At 41.7% G+C, this 27937-nt stretch overlaps 1 protein-coding gene across 1 annotated transcript in view; it reads left to right on the forward strand.

Annotated features, from left to right (window-relative positions):
* STAB2 (stabilin 2) overlaps window positions 1-27937 on the forward strand; it is a 251479-nt gene that overhangs the window by 33295 nt on the left and 190247 nt on the right. The window contains exons 4-6 of the mRNA XM_006888578.1: window positions 215-300; window positions 3518-3587; window positions 17375-17470. Of these exons, the coding sequence (XP_006888640.1) occupies window positions 215-300; window positions 3518-3587; window positions 17375-17470 (252 nt within the window). The remainder of the gene's footprint in view (window positions 1-214; window positions 301-3517; window positions 3588-17374; window positions 17471-27937) is intronic.

A 27937-nucleotide genomic window follows, 5' to 3' on the forward strand; every position in this document is an offset into this window, starting at 1 on the left:
TCTATTTCTGGGTTCTCAATTCTCTTCCATTGGCCTGTGTGCCTGCCATTGTACCAGTACCACGCTGTTTGGTTACCACTGTTGTGAGATCAGGGAGTGCTATGCCTCCAACCTCATTTTTGTTTCTCAGAAGTGTTTTGCTCATTCAGGGTCTCATACAGAATGCTTGTGTGCAGTCATGAATGGATTAACCTGAGCTGTTTTCATTCCCTAGAATGCCCAGGAGGGGCCCTGTCCCCCTGCAGCGGCAGGGGCGCTTGTGCTGAAGGCATGGAAGGAAATGGGAGCTGTTCTTGCCAAGTAAGTTCAGAAACGTGGTCTCCCTCTCTGACTCTGCTGCTCCCTTCTGACCGATGGATCCTCCTCGAACACCCACACACTCACACATACACACTCTCTCACAAACACACGCACGAGGTAAAATCTCTAAGAAGCAGCAGGATTAGTGAGAAGAGTATGCCATCTGCAATGAAATGGCCTCATAGAGGCTGGGGAAAAGTCAATTAACTTCTCAGCCTCAACTATGTTGCTGTTGTGCGCTGTCAAGTACAACTCATAGTGACCCCATGAACAAAGGATCTGAACCCTGTTCTGTCCTGTGCCATCCTCTCACTTCCTGACACACAAGAGTCCATTGCAGCAGTCACTGTGTAATTGCGAGGTTGAGGGTCTTCCTCTTCTTTGCCGACCCTCCACCCTTCCCAACATTATGTCCTTCTCCAAGGAACAGCCCCTCCTAGCAACATGCCCAAAGTATGCGAGGTGAAGGCTCATCACTCTTGCTTCCAAGAGCACTCCAGCTGTACCCTCTCCAACACGTATCTGTTTGCTCTCTTGGCTGTCCAGGGAATGTTCAGTGCTTTTCTCCAACACCACAGCTCAATGGCACATCTGTAAAATGAGTTAAATAATAATGCCTAAGCTATAAGGCATTGTTAAAAAATTGAAATGAGATCAAATATGTGAAAATACTTTATCAGAACTATACTAAAAATGACTAGGGATGATAGAAGGAGAATTGATGCCTTAGAGCTGTGGTGCTGGAGAAGAGTCTTGAATATACCATGGTCTGCCAGCAGAACAGTTTCATCCAGGAGAGGGTGAAAACCAGGCTGCTGCAAGGATTCTGAAGCTTCGTCTGACATACTTTGGGCATGTCTCAAGGAGGGACCAGTCCTTGGAGAAGGACATTATGCTTGGGAGGTTCGTGGGACGGCACAAGAGAGGAAGACCCTCGATGAGACGGATTGATTCAGTGACTGGGGTAATGGGATAGGTGTGTCAGAGACAATAAAATCAGCACACAGGGTAGAGCAGGGTTTGGGGCTATTGTACATATAGGGTCGCTATGAGTCACAGGCAACCTGATGACACATAACAACAACATTATACTAAAAATAAACAAAATTTTTAAAACGTCTGCCAGTTGAAGAATGTCTCTGTTATCTCCTGACGGTGATTTTTTGCACACTTTAAGCCATCTCATAAACTACCACTGAGTCAACTCCAACTCCTAGTGACCCTGCGTAGAAGAGATCACAATTCGATGGCACATAACAACAACAATAACACACCATCCCAAAGGCACATAGTTCAATTCTACCAGCTTTCTGTAGAAGAAAGTTGGGTAATCTCCTCCTGTACAATTAAACTGCTCCTGAAAACTCAGGGAAGAGGGAGCTGCAAGTTGATTCTGACTCCACGGTATACAGCAACATATGCGAGTGTGTGTGTACACATATATCTTAATATAATTTTCACATTGTAGTAAATATATAATTGTTTACTTATATATATGTTTTGTTTCTTGGGGATGAATTCCTTGAGAGTGAAAATGAACTCTTTTTTTTTTCAAGGTGAATCTGACTCTTTTTTTTTATTAAATTTTATTAGTTTTGATGAACATTTACAGAGATTTTGGGTTTTCATTCATTCATTGTTGCACTGTTTTCTCCACCCTCATCCCCAGTTCGTTCTTCTTTCCCCCCGCCAATGTCTGTTTTAATTGTCCAATTGCCACAGTGCTTGTCAAAGCCAGTTCTGATTAATCTCCTTTGTCAGTGTGTCCCTTGCCATTCCCTATCACTCCTCCCTGAGAGAGACTTCACCCTGATTCATAAGGAAAAGGGGATGGCGTATTCTCTTAGCTACTTCCTGCTGAAAGGGACGCTGTGGGTTTCAGGGTGAAGATCTTCTCTCACTACTCTAAAGGGCCCCTTTGGCAGTAGGAAACACATAGACTATTATGGAGATTGATTTTGGAATTTAGATGCACTGTTATCAATTGTGCTTAGCCATACGTGTTCATATCCTTGAAGATGTATCATGGAAGTGTTGCAGCCTAGAAGATACAAATTTAACTAACAAGTTAAAAGTGCATGAGTCAAAAATTTAAAGGCAATAATATTCTGAGTAGAGGTTCTAATAGCGGCACAAATCAAGTTACAGAGGTAAGGTGGCTCCATTGCCATCCTTACTGGCTCAAAGAATATGTGGCACAGAATAGGTATTGAATAAACTGTTCCTGGATGACAAAAAAAAAAAAAAACCACGAGATCAAAACCCTGTGTAACCCTGAACCATCTTCGCAATGTGCTTAAGCCCATGGTTGCAGTCACTGTGCCAAGACGTCTCATTGAGGGTGGTTCTCTTTCCCTGACTCTCTCCCTTTCAAAGTCCTGTTCTAAGGACTGAGCCTTCTGATAAACTGTCCAAAGTGTGTGAGATGAAGTCTCGCCTCCCTTGTTGCTGGGGAACAACTCAGATGCACTTGCTCCAAGTAGATTTGCGTGTTCTCTGGGCCGTCCATGGGATGGACAGTACTCTTGGCCAACACTGCCATTCCAAGGCATCAGTTCTTCTTCAGTAGACTCAATACTAAGGAAGAAGCTCTTCCTCAGTCATGTTTAAAGGCATTACAACCTGAGAGGTTCATCTTCTATCGCTGTATCAGACAATGTCCCAGCATTATTCACAGGGGTTTGGAGGGCCTGTTATCTGAGAAGTGGATTTCAGCCCTGCTTCCTGGTCTGTATTAGTCTGGAAGCTCTGCATAAACCTATTCACCACGGGTGGATCCTGTTGGTATTTGAAATGCCGGTGACAGAGCTTTCAGCATTACAGCAATATGCAAACCCCACTACTGCAAACTGACAGACAAATGGTGGCTCAAGGCTCAGGTGATTTAAGCACCAAGAAAGCCTGGGGAAAGAAATGCAAAACTGAAAGGGCCTTCACCCTTGGACAATGTGCTACTTCTCGTGTAATCCTCTTTGTACCTTTGAACTAATGAAGCTGCAGATCTCCAGATCCTCAGTATGAGACATGGGTATTAAGGTCTGGACACTATAGCACTGAAGCAGCCAAGAATAAATGAAGAAACAGAAATGAAGAAGAGCACCAAGAGGGAGTATTTGAGAAACAAAAGCAGAGTAGATAAATCAGAGAGACACCAGAGGGCTTCCCGCCTAACAGACAGCCTTTGGCGTCATCGTTATCTCTCTGATGTGTTTTGCAGGAAGGATTTGGTGGAACAGCCTGTGAAAGTTGTGCTGATGACAACTTATTTGGGCCAAGCTGTTCATCAGGTATGTCTCTGGGTTCTGTGTAATTGATACCTTTGGAAGGGTGGCAAGTCAAATGGGGTTTACATGACCAAAGGGCCCAGCCAGAGACACTTCCTTGAGGGACAGCTCTGAACTGTGTTTGTGTTAATGGAGACTCTTGGTGACCCCATTGGGCAGAAAGGAGCTGCCTCGTGGGGTTCCCAACACCAGAGTCTTTACAGAAGCAGAGCTCATGTCTTTCTCTTTTGGTGAGTAGCCAAGCTGTGCAAACACTGCCCCACTAGCGATCCTAACCAAACCCTCACAGGCAAAATAGAAGCTTGACAGCCATTCCAAAGTAATGCAGTCATTGAGAGGAGAGGGCACATTTTCTGCATCCAGCTGCTCATTGGTCTTGAGCGCTTGCTCACCGGCAGTGCCTGCTGGCATGTTGCTGTTGTTGTTGTTGTTGTTGTTAGTTTCCTCCAAGTCACTTCTGAATCATGATGACCCCCAGGGGTTACAGAGTAGGACTACTCCATGGGGACTTCTTGGCTATAATTATAACAAAAAGAAGGTTTCCAGGCCTTTCTTCCATGGCACAGGGAGTCAATCCAAATCGCCACCCTTTAGATTAGCAGTAGAGCACAATCTACTTCGCCGAACTTGGGCACATATGATCTCTTCTCTCCAGGCTCCAGGACCCAAGCAGTCAGTAGTTCCTCTAGCAGCTTCTCTCTGAGGTCCTTCTGGATCTGAATCTAACTACAAATCTTCAGTCAGAGATCTCAACATCTCTCTTAGTCCTTCAACATTCTGATTTCTCTTTTCCTTTTAAAAGTTCACAAATTAATAACCTACCATGGCCACAAATTGCTGGTTTCATTTACAGGTTCAAAAAAACTCACAAATAACACACTTGAAATTGGAGAGACAAAGCAGCGGGCCGATTCTTTGAGTTTTGCTTTCTCCCAGACACAGACCCCAAGACAAGAATTTGAGTGAAAGTCATTTATTTTGGTGGTGATACCAGGAAGCACTAAGGGAGTGTGGAGGGATGTGAAGCAGGGAAAACAGTGGTATCTATCCTAGACCACTGTGTGCAGATGGGCATTCTGGGAGCCAGTGAAGAGTACATGACTTGGAATTAGCTCCACTGAAGGACGAAGGAGACACAGTGTGGTTATCAGAACCTGTAAGTATTCAAGAAGGCGTCCTGGTAATTCAACAATAACATACCACTGCCAGCTGAGAGGTTTGACAGTTCAAACACATCCATAGGAGAAAGATCTGGTGATCTGCTTCCATAAACATTACAGCTTAGAAAACCCTATGAGGCAATTCTACTCCGTCACATGGGGTAGCTAGGAATTGAAACTGACTCAGTAACACCTAGCAACAACAATGATGTCCCTGAATCTCCATGAAAGATTATTTCAAAATAGCATTAGTAAAAGAAATTATAAGATCAAAGTCAGGATTCTGAATGTTTCTAAGATTTTTACATTCATGCTGCCAGGGTGAAGGGATACCACAAGAAAGAAGACCCTCTATGAGATGGATTGATTCAGTGATTGGGATAATGCGGGTAGGTGTGTCGGTGACAATAAGTTTGGCACAGGCTAAAGCAGGGTTCAGAGCTGTTATACATAGGGTCAGTCTGAGTCGCAAGTGACTTGATGGCACAAAACAACAGTAACAATATAAAATACAATGACACCAAATGCAAAAAGAGTAAGTGTCACATAGGGATGGCCAATATCTGACCTTTATCAACTCTAAATAGGGAACTGTCCCCTTCAACAACATCAACAAAGAAAACCAAACTGTAAAATTCAATACATACAAATTTTGTATGCAAACCAATATAAAAGAAATTTTAAAAAACACAACACTAAATCAATTCCATAAGGTCAGACATGTTTCTAACTCCTACACTTCTTTCTACTCATCCCAAAACTAATCTTGTTGCTTTACTGGGTCAAAAATACAATGCAATGGCTCACAGACGACACGGAACCATATTAGGGAAGGCAAAAGACTACAATTCAGATTGACAGCAAAATACAATCATTCAGTCAGAACAGCTTCCAAAATGTGCTCACAGACACTTTAGGCTTGAGCCTCACAGCTTTAAGCTAGTATTACAAAGCTCTCAGTCCTGCCAACTAAGACTCCCCACTCTAAGTCCTCCAGAATACTTGGGCAAAAGGCTCTTAGCTCTGGTTCAATGGCATAATAGTCCCAAGGTCTGCTCCCTCTCATGTCAGGTCTCTGGTTCTCTGCTATGGTTGCGATGGCTATTGTTTCTATAGGCCCTAGCCTGACTGGTGCACAGATTTCCAGGTCAAAGAAGGTGCTGCGTTCTCTTACTTCTACTTTGGTGCTGGTAGAGATCCTCCAATTCTGCTGCTGGATCCGCTCAATTTAATGGCAAGATTAGCCAATCCCCTTGTGGATAGACTAACATGCCTTCTTAGCATATTCTCGCCCATTTACATGGCAAAGTAAGTCCACGTTTAGCGCAGTTATTTTCATCAATAAACCCTTAACCCCCCACCAAAAAATTACAGATGCTAAAAATAGTGTCTCTTTCTAAATTAGGAGCCCTGGTGTGTAATGTGTCAGGCTGCAACAAGAGATATATGATTCAAATCTGTCAGCTGTCCACAAGGGGAAAAAAAAATAATCTCCTCCAAGGCTCAGAAACTCAAAGGAAGGTTGCTGTGAGGCAGAAACAACTTGACAGCAGTGGGCTGAGTTTGAATTTTTCTTTTAACTTTTAATAATATTGGCATTTAAAACATATATTTTAAATAAATATTGAAACTTGGGGGTGGGGAGGGAAGAAATAAGCATCCAGGATTGTTTACTTTCTAAGAAAGTTGGGGTAAAAAAATTACAAGGAAGATGACCCATGTGTCACCTCCAAAAAACCAAAATCCATTAATGATATGTGCAGATATGTGTGGGGATTCCAAACATTCTTAAATAAAGCGGCCCACCTCCACTCACTTGTACGAAGGGGAAAGGGTAAGTGAAAAAGATAATTCAAAAACCTAAAAGATTTTTTAAAAATGGAAATTGAAAATAAGCAGAGGAGGGAAACTCTCCAAGTTCTAGATTCTGATAGGACATTCCATGGGGCTAGGAACCTTCTGTATCTGAGCTATCCAACATGGCAGCTATCAGCCACACATAGCAATTGAGCTTTGAAATGTAGGTAAGGCAACTGAGAAACTGAATCGTAAATTGTACTGTTTTACTACTTAATAAAAAACTTTAATAGCAACACGCAGATAGTGACTACTGTATGGGACAGCCCAGCTCTTAGGCATGATGGTTAAGAGAGTAGCTTTCACAATCAGACTGGAAACCACCTTCAGTTGCCATGTGACCTAGAGCAAGGTATATATATATCTGTTCAAAGCCCTCCTCATCCGAACACGGGAATAATCCCTACTCCCAGGCAGATGCACAGGAAAGCTCCTAGCACCATGTCAGAAGCATTCAGTGGAAATGAGAGTTAAGTGAGGAAAATAAGAAAGTGCCTACTTCTCACATACTTTGGGCATGTGGTCGGCAGAGACCGGTCCTTCGTGAAGGACATCGTGCTCAGAAGGGCAGAGGGACAGTGTGCGAGAGGAAAATCCTGGATGAGATGGATTAATACAGTAACTGGAGCAATGGGGTTTGGTGTCAGAATCAATGCGACTGGCTCAGAACAGCGCAGGTTTCAGAGCTGCTGTACATTGGGTTGTTATGAGTCGCAGGCGACTTGAAGGCACATAACAATCACAGCAGCATAATGAACAAGTGAACAAAGGACTAAGGAGACTTGCAAGCTTTTCAGCCAGGTGTCCACTGGGTGCCAGTGTTTCATCCAAATGAAGAGTTGGTCCTAAAGAGGCAGCACTTGCGAATCTAAGTAGGACAGCTCTATCAGTTGCAGTTTATTTTTGCCACTGACTTTAACCTGCTGTGAAGCATGATTTTACTGTTGACACGTTTAGAGATGATTCAGAGCTTCAGCAGCCGGGGGCGTCATACATCCTGTCACATGCTCTGGCTGGCTTAGTGCCTTGCTCCCAACAAAAAGAGTGTGTCCCCCCAAAAGAAAGAGTGTCCGCTAGTTAGGACAGAATGCAAAGCCCATTCCCCTTCTCTAACATGACCATCAATCAATAACTCCCACTACCATGTGTTGTTAGTACCAACAGCTAGCACCTAATGAACTCTTACTGGGTGCATACAGGGCAATGCAAAGCATGCACGCATGATCTCTTTTGGATTCGCACCTCTTGAAGCTGGGGGCTTCCAGCTTTGTGGATAAAGAAACAGAGAGTGACCGGGTCATTCAGCTATTCTAAAGGCAAAGGCATGATTTGACCCTGGGTCTGTTGGACTCTGAGCCTGGATCTCTAACTAGTACACCATTCTACAGCTGGTGGACTTTGCCAGCAGGATCACTCAGGGTGGACATCTTAGGCCCTTGACAGACAGAGTCCCCTAAGCTGGACAACATTAGGTTTCTGCTGCTCGCAAGAAGCCAAAAGTATGGGAAATAAGAATGATTTTCTGTGTACACAAAAAGAAGATCTAGTGATACAGTGCCTAAATGTTTGAGACTGCTAACTGAAAGGTTGGTGGCTCGAACCCACAATCCATGGGAGAAAGATGTGGCAGTCTGCTTACATACAGATAGAGTCTTAAAGACTCTGTGAGGCAGTTCCATTCGGTCCTCTTGGGTCCCCATTAGTCAGAACCAACTTGACACAATAGATTTGGTTTGTGTACTCTTTTTATTGGGGCGCTCTGGTGGCCTGGTAAGGAGTTGCACTGCCAATCCAAGGCACACTATTCCAATTCACCAGATGTCCTGCAGGAGAAAAATGGACCATCTCTTCCGGTGTAATTTAGAACCTCTGAAAACCCACCAAAGGGTCAGTTATGAGTTGATTCCAACTTGACGGCAAATAAAAACAACAACATCCAAAAAAAACAACCCCCCCCAAAAAATCCCATCCTTTTTATTTCTTCCCTCAGTCTCATGAAACATCCATGATAGGAATCCCATTTTATTTCTCAGAGTCTGTCTTCTCCATTATCCTGTCATTATTGTTGCTATTGTGTGCTGTCTCTGCAATTGCATTGCTACGCATCAGAGAGCTGGACAGTGACTAGGGATGATAGGAAGAGAGTTGATGCCTTTGAGCTGTGGTGCTGAGAAGAGTGATGAATATACCATGGGCTGCTAGGAGAACAAACAGGTTTGTCCTGGAGAGAGTGAAACCAGGCTGCTACTTGGAAGCAAGGATTCTGAAGCTTCATCTGACATACTTTGGGCATATTACAAGGAGGAACCAGTCCCTGGAGAGGGACATCATGCTTGGGAGGGTGGAGGGACAGCGCGAGAGAGGAAGACCCTTGATGAGGTGGATCGATTCAGTGATTGGGGTTATGTGAGTAGGTGTTTCAGAGACAGCGAGGTTGGCACAGGATAGAGCAGGGGTTAGGGCTCTAGTACACAGGGTCACTATGAGTCACAAGCCACTCAATGGTACATAACAACAACAACAATTGTGTGCCATCAAGTCGGAACCAACTCATAACTGGCCCTCCAGTGGGTTTTCAGAGGCAGTAAATATCGGGGCAGGTGGGGGAGGGGGACAGACGAAGGGAGATGTCCCATCATTCTTCCACCGATCAGCTGGTGGATTTGAACTATACTCCTTAGGGATTGCAGTGCACCTTTTTAGCACTCGGCCACCAGGGCTCCCTCTATTAGCCTGGTGTTGTTGTTGTTGTTGTTATGTGTCGTCGAGTCGTTAGCGACTCATAGCGACCCTATGTACAACAGTCCTAAACCCTGCTCTATCCTGTGCCAATCGCACTGCCTCTGACACACCCATCCCGATTACCCCAGTCACTGAATCAATCCACCTCATAGAGGGTCTTCCCCTCCTGCGCTGTCCCTCCACTCTGCCCAGCATGATGTCCCTCTCTAAAGACCTGTCTCTCCTTATAACATGTCCAAAGTATGTCAGGCGAAGCCCCAGAATCCTTGCCTCCAAGAAGCAGTCTGGTTTAACCCTCTCTAGGATGAATCTGTTTGTTTTCTTGGAAGCACCTTGAATTTCTAGATTTCTCCATAAGGCTTTTAAGCAGCTGATTTTTTTAGAAGCAGATCACTAGATTTTTCTTCTAAGGCACCTCTGGGTGGACTTAAACCATCAATAACATGTTTCAAACCCATTTTTGAAGGGAGAGTGACAGTTGAAAACGCAACTTAATTCTTCAGGTTTTTTACTATTTTAACTAGTTCTGATTTTCCTTATGCAATATGGAGATAATAACGCTACCCACCCCCAGGGGTCTGTGAGGGTTAAGTGAGATAAGGCACATTAACACCTGAAAGATCTCACTCATTGTCTTTGAATCACATGGGAGGAGACTGCCTATCTTTCTTCATTCAAACTTGGGGTTAGCAGCACTGTTCCCCATGGACAATGCCACCATCTGATAATAAATAACTCACTTGTGGGCACCTAGTTAGAACTGACTCATAGCTGACACTCTGCTGGGTTTAAATCCCATGATGGGAAATTATCCACTTTTCTTCCTCAGAGATGACGAAGGATTCAAATCACCAGAGAGGTCCTATATCCAGGTTAGCAGCACAACTCTCTATGGACTAAGTCACAAGACCCCTCTATCTGATAGTTGACGTTGTGTATAGTCGAGTTTCATCAACTCCTGCCTGACTCTCCAGCCGGTCTTCAGAGACTACAAATCACACTGAAGGATGCAAGAATGTTGCCCATCTTCTCTCAAGGATCAGCTGGTGGATTCAAACCACTCACCTTCAAGCTGGTAGCAGAACTTCTTACCTAAAATCACTAGAGATCTCTACCTGATAGATGTTGTTGTAGTTGTGTGCTGTCGAGTCAGAACAGACCCATAACTGATCCTCCAGCAGGTACTCAGAGGCAGTAAATCTCACAGGAGCAGAATGTCCAACTTTCTCCCATGGAAGAGCTGTGCAATAAAGGGAAGGCTGGGGCATATGAGGTCAATAAGCCAATCACCTTAGGTGCAAAATGTAGGGACGCATTAAACAACCCAGAAACAAAGATAAACAAAAGCTTAGTGCAACAATCCATGACAAACAAGATAAAACAATTTCATAAAGGCTGGATTCAACTCTGCACGTGCAGTACCTGCCTCATAGCACTATAAACCTGGCCATGTTGGACACTATCATTCCATAGCGGTTTTCATGACTGCTTGCTAACCAAAAAGTTGATGGTTCAAATCCACCAGTCACTCTAAGAGAGAAAGATGAGGTAATCAGCTGCTGTTTTGATTTACAGCCTCAGAAGCGCTAAGAAGGGAAGCAGTCAGCATAAGTCTCAGCTTGGTTTTTGTTTTCTTATTATTGTCGTTTGAAAGCACTGTAAAAGATGTCATAGAGGATTTCTTTTAACCCTGTTGAAAAAAGTTTTTGATGTGCACAGAAATTTAATTTTTAGAAGGTCTCATGCATCAGTTTTATCCTCTTTAAATTGTGCATTTCTGCTTGCATTTGGCAATCAATTGAATATGTTAACCATCTACACCATGCTGGAACTCCAAAAATGAGTTCAGAGAGAGCAAAAGCACAGTGGCAGGAAAGGGAAGGATATGTGCATGGGGGAACGTTCCAAATTATTGAGGAGAATTTTTTTTTTATTATTATACTAGTTTATTTTCAAAATTCTAATACATTGTTTTCCAGAATAGATTCTTCCAATTTTCCTCACCCCCCACCAATCAAATTGTACAGTCTCATAATTAATCCCCCTACTCCTGCACATCCTCATCCCTCTTTTACCTCCCCCCACCTTGGATCCTTATACTCATTCTACAATAATGGCTTTATATAATATTTGTCCTTGTGGGACTGAGTTAGTTTACTCAGCATAATGCTCTCCAGGCCCTCCCAAGTTAGGTAATAATTTACAAAACCTTTGTGTGAATGTAACATAACTTCTCAATCCATTTGTTTGTGGTTGGACATTTGGGGTTGTTCCCACGTTCTTGCAATGGTGAATAATGCTGCTATGACCATTGACATAAAAGTCTTCCATTTGTGCCTCAGTTCTCATTTTTCAGGGTCTATTCCAAGTGTTGGAATAGCTGGGTCATGTAGAATTTCTATGTTCAGCTTTTTGAGGAAGTGCCAAACTGCTTTCCAGAATGGTTGTACTGTTTTACAATGTATAAGAAGAGTTCCATTCTTGCTACATCCTCTCCAATGTTTATTACTTGATGTCCTGCTAAACTTTGCTTCTCTTACTGGAGTGAGATGGTACTTCATTGTGGTTTCGATTTGCATCTCTCTTATTTCCAGAGATTTGGAGCATTTCTTCATGTGTCTGTTTGCCATTAGAATATCTTCATCTGTGAAAATTCTTTCCATGTCTTTTGACCATTTTATAAATGGTTATCAGTCTTTTCCTTGTGGAGACCCAGGAGTATTCTGTAAACATTTGTTATAAGACTCTTGTCTGAGATGGTATTACCATATGTTTGTTCCCAGTCTGTAGGTTCTCTTTTCACCCTGTTGTGAAAAGTTTTTGATGCACACATGGATTTAATCTTTAGAAGGCCCCATGCATCAATTTTATCCTCTTCAGATTGTGCATTTCTGGCTGTATTTGCAAGTCTCTTTTATAACTTGGACTAGCACTTCTAAGCTTGATCCCAGTTTCTTTCTTATGAACTTTATGGTTTTGGGCTTTACTCCCAGGTTTCTGATCCACCTTGAGTTGATTTTTGTGTATAGTGTGAGATGGTGATCCTGTTTGGAAGCAAGAATGATGAGGCCTCACCTCACATACTTTGGACATGTTGCTAGAAGGGGCTATTCCTTGGAGAGGGACATGATGCTGGGAAGGGTGTAGAGTCAGCAAAGGAAAGGAAGACCCTCAACCAGGTGGATTGACATGGTGACTGTTTCAATGAGCTGTGTGTGTCACAAAGTGTGAGGATGCAGCAGGATAGAACAGGGTTCAGATATTTTGTTCATAGGGTCGCTATGAGTCATGCTCAACTTGACAGCACCTAACAACAGCAACAACTTCCCATCTGAGAAGTGGGACTTCTTAAATGAAGAATGTGGCATCGGGATCAGAGTAAGAAGCATCAACCGCCTGTGTTACGAAAATGACACAATCTTCCTTGTTAAAAGTGAGAAGGATTTGAAGGGCTTGCTGCAGAAGATCATGGGTTACAACCTTCAGCATGGATTACATCTTAGCATTGTTGTTGTTGATTGACTTTGAGTCGAGCATTACTCATAGCGACTCTATGAACAAAAGGCCTAAACCCCCTTTACAGCTATCAACATTTATCAAAGATCATAAAGGTTCCAGAGGCATGTTCTTCAGGGAGTGGATTCCACTCCTACTTCCAAACCTGTCATAGTATGTTATTATTGCTATGTGCTGTTGAGTTGCCTGTGATATAAAGCAACCCTAGTGTCAGAGACAGTGCGATTGGCACAGGATAGAGCAGAATTTAGGGCTGTTGTACATAGGGTCGCTATAAGTCGCAAGTGACTCGATGGCACATAACAACAACAACAAAATGTACAGCAGCTCTGAACCTTTCCCTGTCCTGAGCCGGTCTCACTAACTATGACACACCAACTCCCATCGTCTCAGTTACTGTGCTAATCCATCTCATCCTGGGTCTCCCTCTTCTGCACTGTCCGTCCACCCTTCCAAACATAATGTCCTTTGCCAAGGATTGATATATCCTGTCACGTGCCCAAAGCAAGTGAGGTGGAGATACAAAACCCTAGCCTCCAAGGACAGACTTGATTTCACTCTCTCCAAGACAGACCTATTTGTTTTCTTGGCAGTCCATGATATGTTCAAGACTCTTCTCCAGCACCACAACTCAAAGGCATATATTCTTCAGTCATCTTTAGTCACTGTCCAACTTTCTGAAGCATAACAAGTAATTGAGAAGACCATGGCCTGGATTAGGTGCACCTTTATCTCTAGACTAACATCGTTGCTCTTCAGCACTCTAGAGAGGTCCATGACAGCAGATTTTTCTAATGCAATTCATCTTTTGATTTTCTGACTGCTGCTGTTAAGAGTGTTGATTGTGGAGCCAAGAAAGCTGTAATTGCTAACAACCTCAATCTTCTTCATCTATCATGGTGCTGCCTTTTGGCCCAGTGGTGAGAATCTTTCTTCTTTTTTTTTTTTTTAATCTTTGTCTTCTTGAGGTTGAGCTTCAAGCCATATTGAAGACTACAGTCCTTGAGCTTTTGCAGCAAGTGCTTCAGGTCTTCTTCAGTTTCAGCAAGCAAAGCTGTGTCATCTGCATATCGTAGGTTGTTAATGAGTCTTCCTCCAATCTTGATGCCACACTCCTCCTCATAAAGCCCTGCCTCCTGAATGATCTGTTCTGCGTACAGATTAAAAAGATGTGGAGACAGGATGCATCCTTTCCTAATTTTGAACCATGCAGTGTTTCCTTGCTCTGTTCTGAGGACTGCTTCTTGGACCAAAGTATAAGTTTCATATAAGCACGATCACGTGTTCTGTGATTCCCATTTTCCTCAAGGTTGGCCACAATTTCTTGTGATCCACACAGTCAAATGCCTTTGCATAGTCAATGAAACACAGATAGACATTCTTCTGGTATTCTCTGCTTTCTGCCAAGATCCATCTGACATTGGCAATAATGTCCCTAGTGCCATGACTTCTTCTAAACCCAATTTGTATTTCTTGTCATTCTCTATCAATGTACTGTTCAAATCTTTTCTGGATAATCTTCAGCAGGATTTTGTTAGTGTGTCATATTAGTGATGTTGATGTTGGTGGTGTTGTTATGTGCCATCAAGTCGCTTGCAACTCATAGCAACCCTATGTACAACAGCCCTAAACTCTGCTCTGTCCTATGCCAATCACACTGTCTCTGACACACCAATCCCGATTACCCCAGTCACTGAATCAATCCACTTCATAGAGGGTCTTCCCCTCCTGTGCTGTCCCTCCACCCTCCCAAGCATGATGTCCTTCTCCAAGGACCAATCTCTCCTTACAATATGTCCAAAGTATGTTAGACGGAGCCTCAGAATCCTTGCCTCCAAGGAGCCACCTGATTTAACCCTTTCCAAGATGAATCTGTTTATTTTCCTAGCAGTCCATGGTACTCTCAATATTCTTCTCCAGCACCACAGCTCAAAGGCATCAATTCTCTTTCTATCCTCCTTGGCCATTGTCCAATTCTCTTAAGTTGACTTAAATGTAGCTAAGATAGGACTTCACAGTGCTAAAATGCAAAGAATGTCAGTTTAAATACTAAGGTGTGTCTGAACCAAGCTATGGAATTTTTAATTGCTTTTTATGCATGTAAAGCAGAAAATTAATTAGAAAGACCAAAGAATTGATGCCTTTGAATTGTAGGGTTGGCAAATAGTACTGAATATTGCATGAACTATCAAAAGAAGAAATAAATCTATCTTGTAGAAAATGCAACAGGATGTTCCTTAGAGGCAAGGATGGTGAAAATTTGTCTCACATACTTTGGGCATGTTGTCAGAAGGCACCAGTCCTTAGAAAAAGACATCATGCTGGGAAAGGGGTAGGGTCATGGAAAGAAAGAAAGACCATGAATGAGACAGATTGATACAGTGACTATAGCAATGTATTTGAGCACATTAGAGATTGTGAGGACAGTGCAGGATAGAACAAACTTTCGATTACTCAAACTTTTGTTATTTATAGGTCCTCAGGAGTCCTAGTCAACTCGATGATGCCCAACAACCACTAAAAGATAGGATGAGATCAAATATTATCCACATGAGTTCAATGTAATCACAGGGAGAATTCTAAGAGGAAGAGGAAGGCAAAAAAGGAGAAAGAATCAATAGATTGTATCTGAGTTCTCATTTTCTCAGGGCATAGTCCTAGCAGTGAAATAGCTGGGCCATGCAGGATTTCTATGTTCAGCTTTTTGAGAAAATGCTAAATTGTCTTCCAGAATGCTTGTACCAGTTTACAATCCCACTAACAGTGTAGAGCATTCCAATCTCTCCACATCCTTTCCAACACTTACTGTTTGCTGTCCTGTTAAACTTTGCCACCAAAATGTTCATTGCAGCATTATTCACCATCTCAAAAAGAAGGAAATAGACCAAATGGCCAACCACAATTGAATGGATTGAGAAATTATGGTATATTCACACAATGGAATACTACGCAGCACTCAGGAGCAACAATTTTGAAAATAACTACATAACTTGGGAGGGCCTGGAGAGTATTATACTGACTGAACTAAATCAACCTCATAAGGACAAATACTGACCATTATTGTAGAAATAGAAAGATAATTAGTAAAATAAATGTGTATGAAAATTTTGGGGGGGGTGGGGAGGAGGGTGGTGGTAGAGAGAATGCACAATTGTGTGGGTGGAGCGAGAGGGGGGTGAAGGAAATGGGAATGATCCAATGGTGATCTGGAAAAACAGGATAATGGTATGCATTATTCAATGGTGATTAATTTTATAAAACATAATGAATGCCAATGATTGTATGAAACACAATGTGAGTGAAGGATAGTGTGAAACACAATGTATATGAACTTTGTAAGCAAACTAATATAAAATAAAAAATTTTTAAAAGATAGAAAGAAAATCAATAGATTGAGATGGCAGTACAAGAGGAACTTAGTCTGAAGCTGCTGACTTTGAAGACGGAAACAGATCATAGAACAAGGAATGTGCTGACCTCTAGGTGCTGGAAAAGATAAAGAAACAAATTCTCCCGTAGTCTCATAAAGGCATGTGGGGGGTGGGCTACTGACACTTTTATTTTACCCCAGTGAAACCTATTTTAAACTCTGACATCCAAAACATATGCTTATGATAAAGTTGTGTTGTTTTAAACCACTAAATGTGTGATAATTTGTTACAGCAGCCATAGGAAACTAATTCAGCATGCTTCCTGGGGCCCTGGCCATAATAAGCACCTGGTGTTGGTCCTGTCAGCAAATCATCCCTGCAAAGAAGCCACATACTGGACTGCTAAGGAGTTGACCATTTATTTCAAAACTTTTCCTCGTCAGCTCTGAAGTGACCTGTCATTGAGCTGGAAAGTCATCAATTTGCTGTCCTTGTTCATTTTCTTTATATTCCTACATTTTCCAGTTATTCAGGAAATAGGATTAATTTGCAGAGTTCCTCTATCAGAAGTGATTGAACTCGTGGTAGTAGCTCTTTTCCTTTAAACATATCTAGGGCAGTAAGTGAATTTTCTTGTTGAGGTATTCAAAGATGAAGTAATTAATTTGAAAGCAAAGGAAGGAATCCCAGTGTACATGATAAGGCTTGTACGCATTATCATCTTTAACTTGATAGAAATACCATTTACTGGGCAACACTGTCCTCATTTTATGCATAAAGGAATCGTGACTAATAAAGGAAAGATGAATTCAAGATTCAAACCAGATACCTATGACTCCACACAAAGGCTTCTAACTGGCTCATTCCAATTCAATGCCCTTTCTACCTACGCTAGATATACTGAGCAAAATCTACATTTTAACAGCCTGTGAAGCACTGTGATTCTGATCCAATATTTCTGATGTAAAAACGCAAAATCTCAATGGGAGGTTGAAAGAAAATTAACTGGTTTGAAGCTTTGTTTCAGAACGATGGTTTTCCCTGTGCAGATTTTCAGTGAAGACTCTCTGAAAACATTCCCTTTTCAGAATATTTGGAAGAAGTCTATTCCAAGTGCTGAAAACTCTCCCCTTTCTGTCTACAGAGTGCTCCTGTGTCCATGGCGTGTGCAACAGTGGAATAGGCGGCGATGGGTCCTGCGAGTGCTACTCTTCCTACACTGGTGCCAACTGCAGCAAGCGTAAGTACCAGCCAATGGCCAGCCCAGTACCAACTGGCCAAGATGGATGCATTTCAGTTTTGTGTTCACGTACATTTTGCCAAAGGAAACAAAAAATGAAAAATAGAGGAAAGAAGATAAATGAATTAAACTGGAGGGGAGGGAAGGGGATGGGTGAGGAGAGGAGAGGATGGTGCAGAAGCAGACGTGGGGTTTGCCGCAGGAAGGAGGTTGCTGGTCCAGACAGAAGATAGAGGTCACCAAGGGAGTGTAGAGTCCCTGTGCACAGATTAAGTGCAGCATCACTGGATGGGCTCATGTATCCACCTCATCGACCTGAATGCACAGCTTCAGCAAGCAAACATCCTAGAAGCCAGCCTGGTACACCAGAAACGGGAAGAGGCATCCCTTCCTCCTGCGATGGCTCGCTTTCGCCCTCTACTGGCAAGATTCAACATCTTCCTATGAAGTAGACCTGCCTTAACTTCAACTGCAGAGCAGATAACGAGAGAGTGATTTGGAGCAAAATTAAGGGATTTCTTATTCTGTCAGTGAGTCTTACCCAGTTTAATATACGCTCTAATTTAGATTCCTTTCATATTAAATGAAGGGACTAAACTAGATTCAAATTCACTAAATTCAGCTCATTTCTTGGAAGCCCCCAAATATGGCAAGCCCATGTATGTACCATATATGTGATCAAGAGCCAACAGCGATTGAAGAAGAAATTCAAGCTGCCTTGAAGAGACTTTATTCTCTTGAAGAGACTTGAAGAGCAAAAAATAAGGCTTTGGGGATTGATGGGCTACCAATTGGCATGTTCCAAATAACAGATGCAGCTTTGGACATGCTCACTAGTCTATGCCAGGGAATCTGGGAGAGAGCTAACTGGTCAACTAACTGGAAGAGATCCACATTTGTCCCCATTCCTAAGAAAGGTGAACCAATAGAACGTGGCGAATTTAAAACAATAGCATTAATATTACATGCAAGCAAAATACTGTTGAAGATCATCCAAAAATGGTTAGAACAGTGCACTGACAGAACTTCCAGAAGTTCAAGATGAGTTTTTAAAAGGCCATAGCACCAGGATATTATTGCTGATGTCAGATGGCTCTTGACTAAAAGAAGAGAATATCTGAAGAATATCTATTTGTGATTTACTGACTATGCAAAGGCATTTGACTATGTGGATCATAACAACTTATGGCTACCCTTGAGAAGAATGAGAATTCCAGAACATTAATTGTACTTATATGAAATCTATACCTGGACCAAGAGGTTGTTGTATGAGCAGAGCAAGAGAGCACTGTATGTTTTAACTTCAGGAAAATGTGTGTCAGGGTTATATCCTCTTTCCGTATGTATTCAGTCTGTATGCTAAGTAAATCATTCAAGAGGGTGGACTATATGAAGAAGAGTGTGGCATCATCAAGATTAGAAGAAGGCTCATCAACAACCTGTATTATACAGATGACACAACCTTGCCTGCTGAAAGTGGAGAGGACCTGAAGGATTTGCTGGAGAGGATCAAGGACCATAGCCTCCAATATGGATTAAATCTCAACATCAAAAAAACAAAAATCCTTACCACTGGACTGATAGACGACATCATGATGTTAGTATTGTTGTGTATCATAGAATCAGAACCAACCCACAGCTGACCCTCCAGTGGGTTATCAGAGGCAGTTAATCACACAGGAGAAGACTACTCATCCTTCTCCCAGGAAGCAGCTGGTGGATTAGAAGTGTGTGCCTTCAACATCATAGCTCAACTTCTTGCCACTAGGCCACCAAAGTAGTCGTTGTTGTCACATCATGATTGTTGTTGTTGTTATGTGCCGTCGAGTCATTTGCTACTCATAGTGACCCTATGTATAACAGCCCTAAACCCTGCTCTATCCTGTGCCAATCTCATTGCCTCTGACACACCCATCCCGATTACCCCAGTCACTGAATCAATCCACCTCATAGAGGGTCTTCCCCTCCTGCGCTGTCCCTCCACTCTACCCAGCATGATGTCCCTCTCTAAAGACCTGTCTCTCCTTACAACATGTCCAAAGTATGTCAGACAAAGCCCCAGAATCCTTGCCTCCAAGGAGCATCCTGGTTTAACCCTCTCTAGGATGAATCTGTTTCTTTTCTTGGTAGTCCATGGTACATTCAACCTACAACACATCATGATGTTGTTGTTGTTGTTGTTATGTGCCATCGAGTCGCTTGTAACTCATAGCGACCCTATGTACAAGAGCTCTAAATGCTGCTCTATCCTGTGCCAACCTAGCCATCTCAAACGCACTTATTCCCACCGCTCCAGTCACAGAATCGATCCATCTCACCAAAGGTCTTCCTCTCCTTCGCTTCCCCTCCACTCTGCCAAACATGATGTCCCTTTCCAAGGACCAGTCCTTCCTTGCAACATGCCCAAAATATGTCAGACGAAGCTTCAGAATCCTTGACTCCAGGGAACACTCTGGCTTCACCCTCTCCAGGACAAACCTGTTTGTTCTCCTAGCAGTCCATGGTATATTCAACACTCTTCTCCAGCACCACAGCTCAAAGGCATCAATCCTCTTTCTATCATTTTTAGAGACTTCATCTTGCTTGGATCCATAATCAACACCCTTGGTAGTACCAGCAGTCAGGAGATGAGGAGATGTATGACACTGGGAAAGTCAGCTGTCAGGGATCTCTCCAAAATCCTGAAGGGTAATGATGTCTGTCTAAATATTAAAGGACTCCTGATTCAAGCCACAGATTTTCCAATCACCAGCTATGCAACTGAGAACTGGGCAATGAATAAGGATAGCAGATGAAGAATCGATGCTTTTAAGCTGTGGTGTTGGAGAAGAGTACTGAATGTCTCATGGACTACCAAAAGAACAAACAGATACATATCAGAGAAAATACAACCAGAATGTTCCCTGGAGGCAAAAGTGGTGAAGCTTTGTCTAACATATTTTGGACATGTTGTTAGGAAAGGCTATTTCTTGGAAAAGAACATCAAGCTTGGAAAGGTGGAGGATCAGCAAAGGCTAGAAGACCACCAATGAGATGGATTGATACCGTGTCAGGGGCAACAAACTCAAAAGTTTCCAAGATAATACAGACGGTGCAGGATAGGACAGAAATCAGATCTATGGTTCATGGGATCACTATGAGCCATACTCAACAGCACTTAATAACATGTGTGTTGGAGTAGAACTGTACTCCCTAGAGTTTTCAATGACTGAATTTGTTTCCAAGTCTTTCTTACAAGAAGCCCCTGGGGGAATTTGAACAGGTACCCTTTCAGGTAACAGCTGGACTCAGTGACCTTTGCATCACTCAATGACTCTAAAACCAAAAACCTAACCCATTGTCATCAAATCCTCTCCATCCACTTTGATTTTCTGAGGCTGTTGATCTTTACAGAAGAAGACTGATTTTTTTCCTGTACAGTGGCCAGTGGATTAGAAATACTACCAGCTTTCCCAGGGACTCCAAACAAATTATAACATGTATTTCATTATTTATATGTGTTACAGGTATTGGTGAGTCAATTCTGACTCAGTGATTGTATACAGGACAAAACACTGCCTGCTCCTTTACCAGCCTCACAGCCACTGCTTTATTTGAGCCCATTGTTGCATCCACTGTGTTAATCTAACTTGTCATCCTCTTGTTCACTGAACCTCTACTTTACCAACTATTGTGTCCTTCTCCAAGGACTGACACTACGGGTAGCATGTCCAAAGTATAAGAGACAAACCTCATCATCCTCACTTCTAAGAAGCATTTTATATATATAATCTACATTACATATAGGGAGCACTGGTGGCCTAGAGGTAAGAAGCTGCCCTGCAATCCTGAAGATACATGGTTCAAATCCACCAGCAGTTCCGCAGGATAAGAATGAGCAATCTTGTCCTGTGCAATTAACTGTCTCTGAAAACCCACCAGAGGACCGCTATGGGTCGGTTCCTACTCAACAATTACATGACAATAACAACATATTATACATAATCTTGGTGATTATGCGTCTCTGTCTGAACCACAGTTGACACCGATTAATATTGAGCTTCTGAAGGGAGAGTCCTCTGAATAAGTTCTAGGTTTTCTAGAACAGGCTTTTAAATATGATTAGATTTAAAGGGATGAAGGATCATGTTACAAAAGATACAGGAGGCACTAATATCATGTCTTGCAATGGCAAAATAGCTACTCTTCTGTCACCTAGAAATGTTGTAATCAAGAGTTGCAGAATACAAATATTTGAATGATCAGTGTTTTCTGTCATAAAAAAAATTACAGAAAGTAATTTAATTTGGTTGATCATTCCTGATAGTGCTAGAAAAACTGGGCAATGCTAGTGTTGAGCTTTGAGTCTTAAGTTCTCAGTTCAGAGACCTCACAAGAAATGATTTCTTCTTTCCTAGAAGCTAAGGAACCAAGATGGTTAAAAACAAAACCTAAATATAATCTGGTCAGTGTTGTTGTTGTTGTTGCTATGTGCCTTCGAGTTGGAACTGAATCATAGCTGACCCTTCAATGTGTTTTCTCAGGCTAAAAATCACATGGGAGGAGATTGTCCATGTGCCTCCAGCGAGCAGCTGGTGGATTCGGACAACCTGCCTTTGGCTTGGCAGCACAACTCCTTACTCACTAGCTGAGTTACAATGCACAATAAATTTCAGACCTCTCAAGATCTCTTCTGTTAAATATTGTTTGATTGTATTAGTTTCCTATAACTGCTGTAACAAAAGACCACAAACGTGGTGGCTGCAAACAATGCAAACTCTTTGCCTTAGAGTTCTGTAAATTAGAAGTCCTAAATTAGGTCCAGAAAATAAGCACAAAAGTTCCACTCAATATTCCATCAGTGTACACTAGTTACATGACCCCTGTCTGAATGCAAATGGTGTAGAACGTGCAATCCTAGTGCCTGCTTCAGCAGCACATATACCAAAATTGGAACGCTATAGAGATTAGCATGGCCCCTGCGCAAAGATGGCACACAAATTCTTGAAGTGTTACATATTTTCATACAGCTGTCAACCAAGAATACTGTACCCAGCAAAACCATCCATCAGATATGACATAAAGGTCAAAATATTCTCAGAAAAGCATAACCTAAGGAAGTTTGTAAAAAACAAAGCCAGTACTGCAGGAAATTCCTGAGGGAAGTCATTCTTATAGAGGTGCTACAGAAAACAGGATGGATCAGAGTAGCCAGCACCAACACCAACAAGAACTCAACAAAGTGATAGCAATAAAACATTGCCTCTAAGTAATTACACTGGCTGTGAATGGTTTAGATTCACCAGTAAAGAGAAAAAGAGTAGCAAATTAAATAAAAAGCAAAATATGCTATCTCTAAGAGACACACCTGAAAGTGAAGATAAAGAAAGACTGAAACTAAAGGGGGAGGAGGGGATGTACCAAGCAAATAGCAACTAGAAAAAAGCAAGAGTAGTGATAATAATCTCTAATAAAATATATTTCAGCATAAAAAAAATCACAACAGACAAGGAAGGACATCAAATAATGCTTAAAGGATTGATAGAACAAGAGGACATAACCATAATAAATATCTATGCAAGAAATGATAGGGCTTCAAAACATGCAAAACAAACATTAACCAAACTGAAGAAAGAAGTAGACAATGTCACAAGAAAAGTAGCAGACTTCAACACACCACTCTCAAGAAAAGATAGAAGTACCAGAAAAAAAGGCTCAACAAAGAATTAAACTGCACAACAAACCAACTCAATCTCATAGATATATACAGGCTAATGTAACTCAGAAAAGCTAAGCATACATTCTTCTCCAATACGTATGGAACATTCTCCAGAATATATCATATTTTAGGTCACAAATCAACCCTCAATAAGTTAAAAAATAGAAATAATACAAGGCATATTCTCAGACCATAATGCTATAAAATTAGAAACTCAGAACAAGAGGATAAAGGAGAGAAAAAACCCATCCATTTGGAAGCTGAACAACACCCTGCTTGAACATGAGTGGGTAGTAGAAGAAATAAAAACAGTTTCTTGAAACAAATAACAATGAAAACAATTTACCAAAACCTCTGGGAAATAGTCAAAGCAGTAATCAGAGATCAATTTATAGCAATTCACATCAAAAGAGAATAAAAAATGATAATTGATCCTTTAACCCAACATCTCCAATAAGTTGAAAAGGAACAGCAAGAAAACCTGACAATTTCTAAAAATTAAAATGAAAATTTAAAAAATTCTAAAAGTTAGGGCAGAAAGAAATTAAATAGAAAACAGAAAAACAGTTGAAACTATCAACAAGATCAGGAATTGGTTCTTTGAAAAGGTCAATAAAATCAACTAACCATTAGCAAAACTAAGTGGGGGAAAGCACAAATCGTTCAAATAGGAGATAAAAGGGGCAATGTTACAAAAGAACGAGCTAAAATAAAAAGGTTAACAATGGATTATGACAAACTATACTCAAACAAAGGTGAAAACCTAGAGAAAATAGACAAAAATTCATAAATTCACAACATACCTAAACTGACACAGACCAAAGTAAACCACCTGAACAGACCTATTACAAAAAAAGAAATAGAACAGGTACTAAAACAACTTACAACAACAACAGAAATCCCTGGACCAGATAGTTTGACTGGAGAATGTAGAGAAGAACTGTCACCAATTCTACATAAAGTATTTCAGAAAATAGAAAAAGATATGGTGCAACCACTGTGGAAGGCGGTACGGCCCTTTCTCAAAAAATTACAAATAGAGATACCATTTGACTCAGCAATTCCACTACCGGGAATATACCCCAAAGAGACCATAACTGACAGCCAAACAGACACATGCACACCCATGTTTATCACGGCTTTGTTCACAATAGCGAGAAGTTGGAAACAACCTAAGTACCCATCAACAAACGAATGGCTAGAGAAGCTGTGGTATATTCACACAATGGAATACTATGCTGCATTGAAATACAAGGAACTCATGCAATATTATTCAAAATGGGTCACTCTGGAGGACATTATGCTGAGTGAAATATCTCAGTCACAAAAGGACAAATACTGCATGGTGCCACTGTTGTAAAACAGGACTGACATTGGGGTCCGGGGGAGACTGAGAAAGATGGGTTCAATAATGTATACTGCATTGAAACAAATGAGGGAGAAAACTGTTTAAAAGGGATATGTGATTAGGTATTTTTGTCATGACAGGAGTCGAGAGCAAAGGCTGCATAAAGGAGTGGACCTGGGGGGAGGGATTGTAAAACAGTGAAAGAATTTTTCTTTTACTTTTCCAAGAGGGTAGTGTACTAGGGGGCAGGGTTGGGAGGGAAGAAAAGTGCAACAATGAATGAATGGAAACCCAAAGTCTCTGTACATTTTCATTGAAATTAATACATTTTTTAAAAAATTTTTAAAGTGCCATAAAAGAGACCATAAAAAAAAGAAACCAGAGCCACCACCCAAACAGATATTTGCACACCCATGTTTATTGCTCTGTAGTTCATAATAGCAAAGAGATGGAAGCAACCTAAGTGCCCACCAACAAATGAATAGATAGAAAACTATGATATATTCATGCAACAGAATATTATGCAGCACTGAAAATTAAGGAGCTCACAAAACAGTACAACATACGTGAGCCTGGAGGACATTATGCTGAGTGAAATCTCTCTGTCACAAATGGACAAATACTGCATAAGACTACTGTTATAAAATAGGACTGACATGGGGAGTTAGGGGGAAACCAAGAAAACAGGGATAAATAATGAACATGGCATTGGAACAGATTAAGGAAATAACTGTTTAAAAGGAATATATGCTTAGGAATGCATTGCAAAGTGGACTGGGGGCAGGAGGAAACTGTACAACAGTGAATGAATATTTTCAAAAAAAGTGAAATGAAAGAGGGGGAGGGAGAAAATTGTGCAACAATGTTGTTGCTGCTGTTAGAGGCCATCGAGTACAACTCATAGCGATCCTGTGAACAAAAGATCTGGACTCTGTTCTATCCTGTGCCAGTCTCACACTTCCTGACACACAAGAACCCAGTGCAGCAGTCACCACGCCAATTCACCTAGTTGAAGGTCTTCCTCTCTTTCACCAACCTTCCCAGTATCATGTCCTTCTCCAAGAATAGCTCCTCCTAGCAACATGCCCAAAGTATGTAAGGCGAAGCCTCATCATTCTTGCCTCAAAGAGCACGCTGGCTGCACCCTTTTCAAGACATATATGTTCATTCTCTTGGCTGTCCATGGGATGTTCAGTGCTCTTCTCCAACACCACAGCTCAGAGGCATCAATTCTTTTTTTTTTTTCTTATTCATTATCGAGTTCTCAGATGCACAGCAAGTAATCAGAAAGACCATGACCTGAATCAGCCTCACCTTAGTCCTCAAACTGACATCCTTTACTCCTTAATAGTTTGGAGAGGACCTTAACTGCATATTTTCCCAGTGCAATGCATCTCCTTATTTCCTGACTGTTGGTACCAAGGATGTTAATTGTGGATCTAAGCAAGATTAGGCTCTTTACAGTTTCAATCTCCTCTCCATCCATCATGACACTGTCTATTGGTCCAGTACTAAGAATCTTTGTCTTCTTGACACTAAAACAAAATCTATAATGAAGGCCATGTTCCTTGATCTTCTGCAACAAGTGCTTCAAGTCTTCCTCACTTTCAGCTAGCAAGGTTGTGCCATCTGCATAACACAGGTTACTGATGAGTCTTCTTTCAATCCTGATGTCACACTTCTCTTCATAGAGTCCAGCTTCTCAAATAATTTGCTCAGCATACAGATTGAATAGGTATGGAGAGAGAATACAACCCTGATGCACTCTCTTTTCCATTTTAAACCATGCAGTGTTAACCCTGCTCTGTTTGTACAACTGATCCAGGTATGGGTTCTGCATGAGTACAATTAAGTGCTCTGGGATTCCCATTCTTCTCAATGTCAGCCACAACTTGTTATGATCCACACATCAAATGCCTTTGCATCATCAATAAAGCACAAATACACGTTCTTCTGGTATTCCTTACTTTCAGCCAGGATCCATCTGACAACAGCAATGATATCTCTGGTGCCATGACCTCTTCTAAATCCTGCTTGAACTTCTGGCAGTTCCCTATCTATGTGCAACAATGAACAAATGAAATCCAACTTTTCTGTAAACTTTCATTAAAACCACAGTTTAAAAAGCTAAAAGAAAGTATAATCTAAAGAAGCAGCCACTTTCCAATACTTTATGACGGGAATAGGGGTGAGGCTTTCTGTATGCATTTTGGGTTCAAGGAATCATTTTGGAGAGATAAAATTCTCCACTGGCTTCCCACTTTGTATATGTTTACAAGACAAGGAACCAACTGCCCTTTGTTCCAAACTGTCTTTTCAAGGATGTTGTAGAATAAACAGGTTCAGAAAACTGAGATAGTATCTCTCTGTGGAGCAAAGAGCAGACATTCCTCTGTGCCAGTTCCTGACATACTGTCTGTCAGCTCCATATCTACCCTTCTTGCCTGCTGCCATGGTTGATGGGCCTTCAGATGTTAAGAAGGATGATAAGCCAGGTCAGTGGAGGTTACAGTGAGGATACTGGACAAAGAAGAGGGTTTTTCTTGCAGATTCCAGGTTTCTCAAGAACAAGATCCATTATCCGGGCACTACTGTCTTCACTGCTTGACTTGGCCAGTAGCAAGCGAGGCAGGAGCCTCGGAAAGCAGAGGATTGTGTCTCTCCTCAGCCCCCCACACACTCAGAACCCTATAGGCCTGACCAGGAAGGGAGCTGTCCGTCTAACCTTCATTCCACATAAATGGCCTGGATCCACTCAAGTCCAAGCCACGCACAACTATGTCCTTGGAGGCTACTCTTTTCAGCTCCTGGTTCTATTAATGTCCAGTAGTCATCAGCTTCCTCTGGCACCTGGTGAGTTGCAAGCCTTGACATGTTCCTGTGGACAATCTTCCCCCACATGACTCAAAAAGCAAAAGCAACCTCACAGCATTTCAAGCTGGTTCTGACTCACCACAACCTTTCCTTGGGTTTCCAAGGCTGTAAATCCTTAACGAAGGAACAGCTGGTGGATTTGAACCACTGACCTTTTATATACTGTGCCACCAGACATCCCAGGGGGCATGTTTCCACCAAATCCTTCTCTCGAGGCACCTCAGCAACTTCACTATGCCAAGGCTGTGTACTTTTCAATGACATCTCTTATCCATGGATGATTCTGACCCTTATCTCAACCCTGAAGAGAATGCTTCCTCCTTATATATGCTGATATGGTATTCTTTAGAATTTCTTAATCACAGGCCAATTCCTCATTGTTCCAATACTACATGAGTAATTCATAATTCTTTATAGTAAATAGTCCCTGTTTAATATTAAATATTAAACATTTTATGAGCTCTGCCTCCTGAGGAAACTATATACATATATATAGATTACTTATTATGTAAAATAGGTTATTAGGTTTTCAGAGGCCTGCCATTTC

Source organism: Elephantulus edwardii, unplaced genomic scaffold, assembly GCF_000299155.1.
Source record: "Elephantulus edwardii isolate Elephantulus edwardi_28Jun2011 unplaced genomic scaffold, EleEdw1.0 scaffold00068, whole genome shotgun sequence".
NCBI lineage: Eukaryota > Metazoa > Chordata > Mammalia > Macroscelidea > Macroscelididae > Elephantulus > Elephantulus edwardii.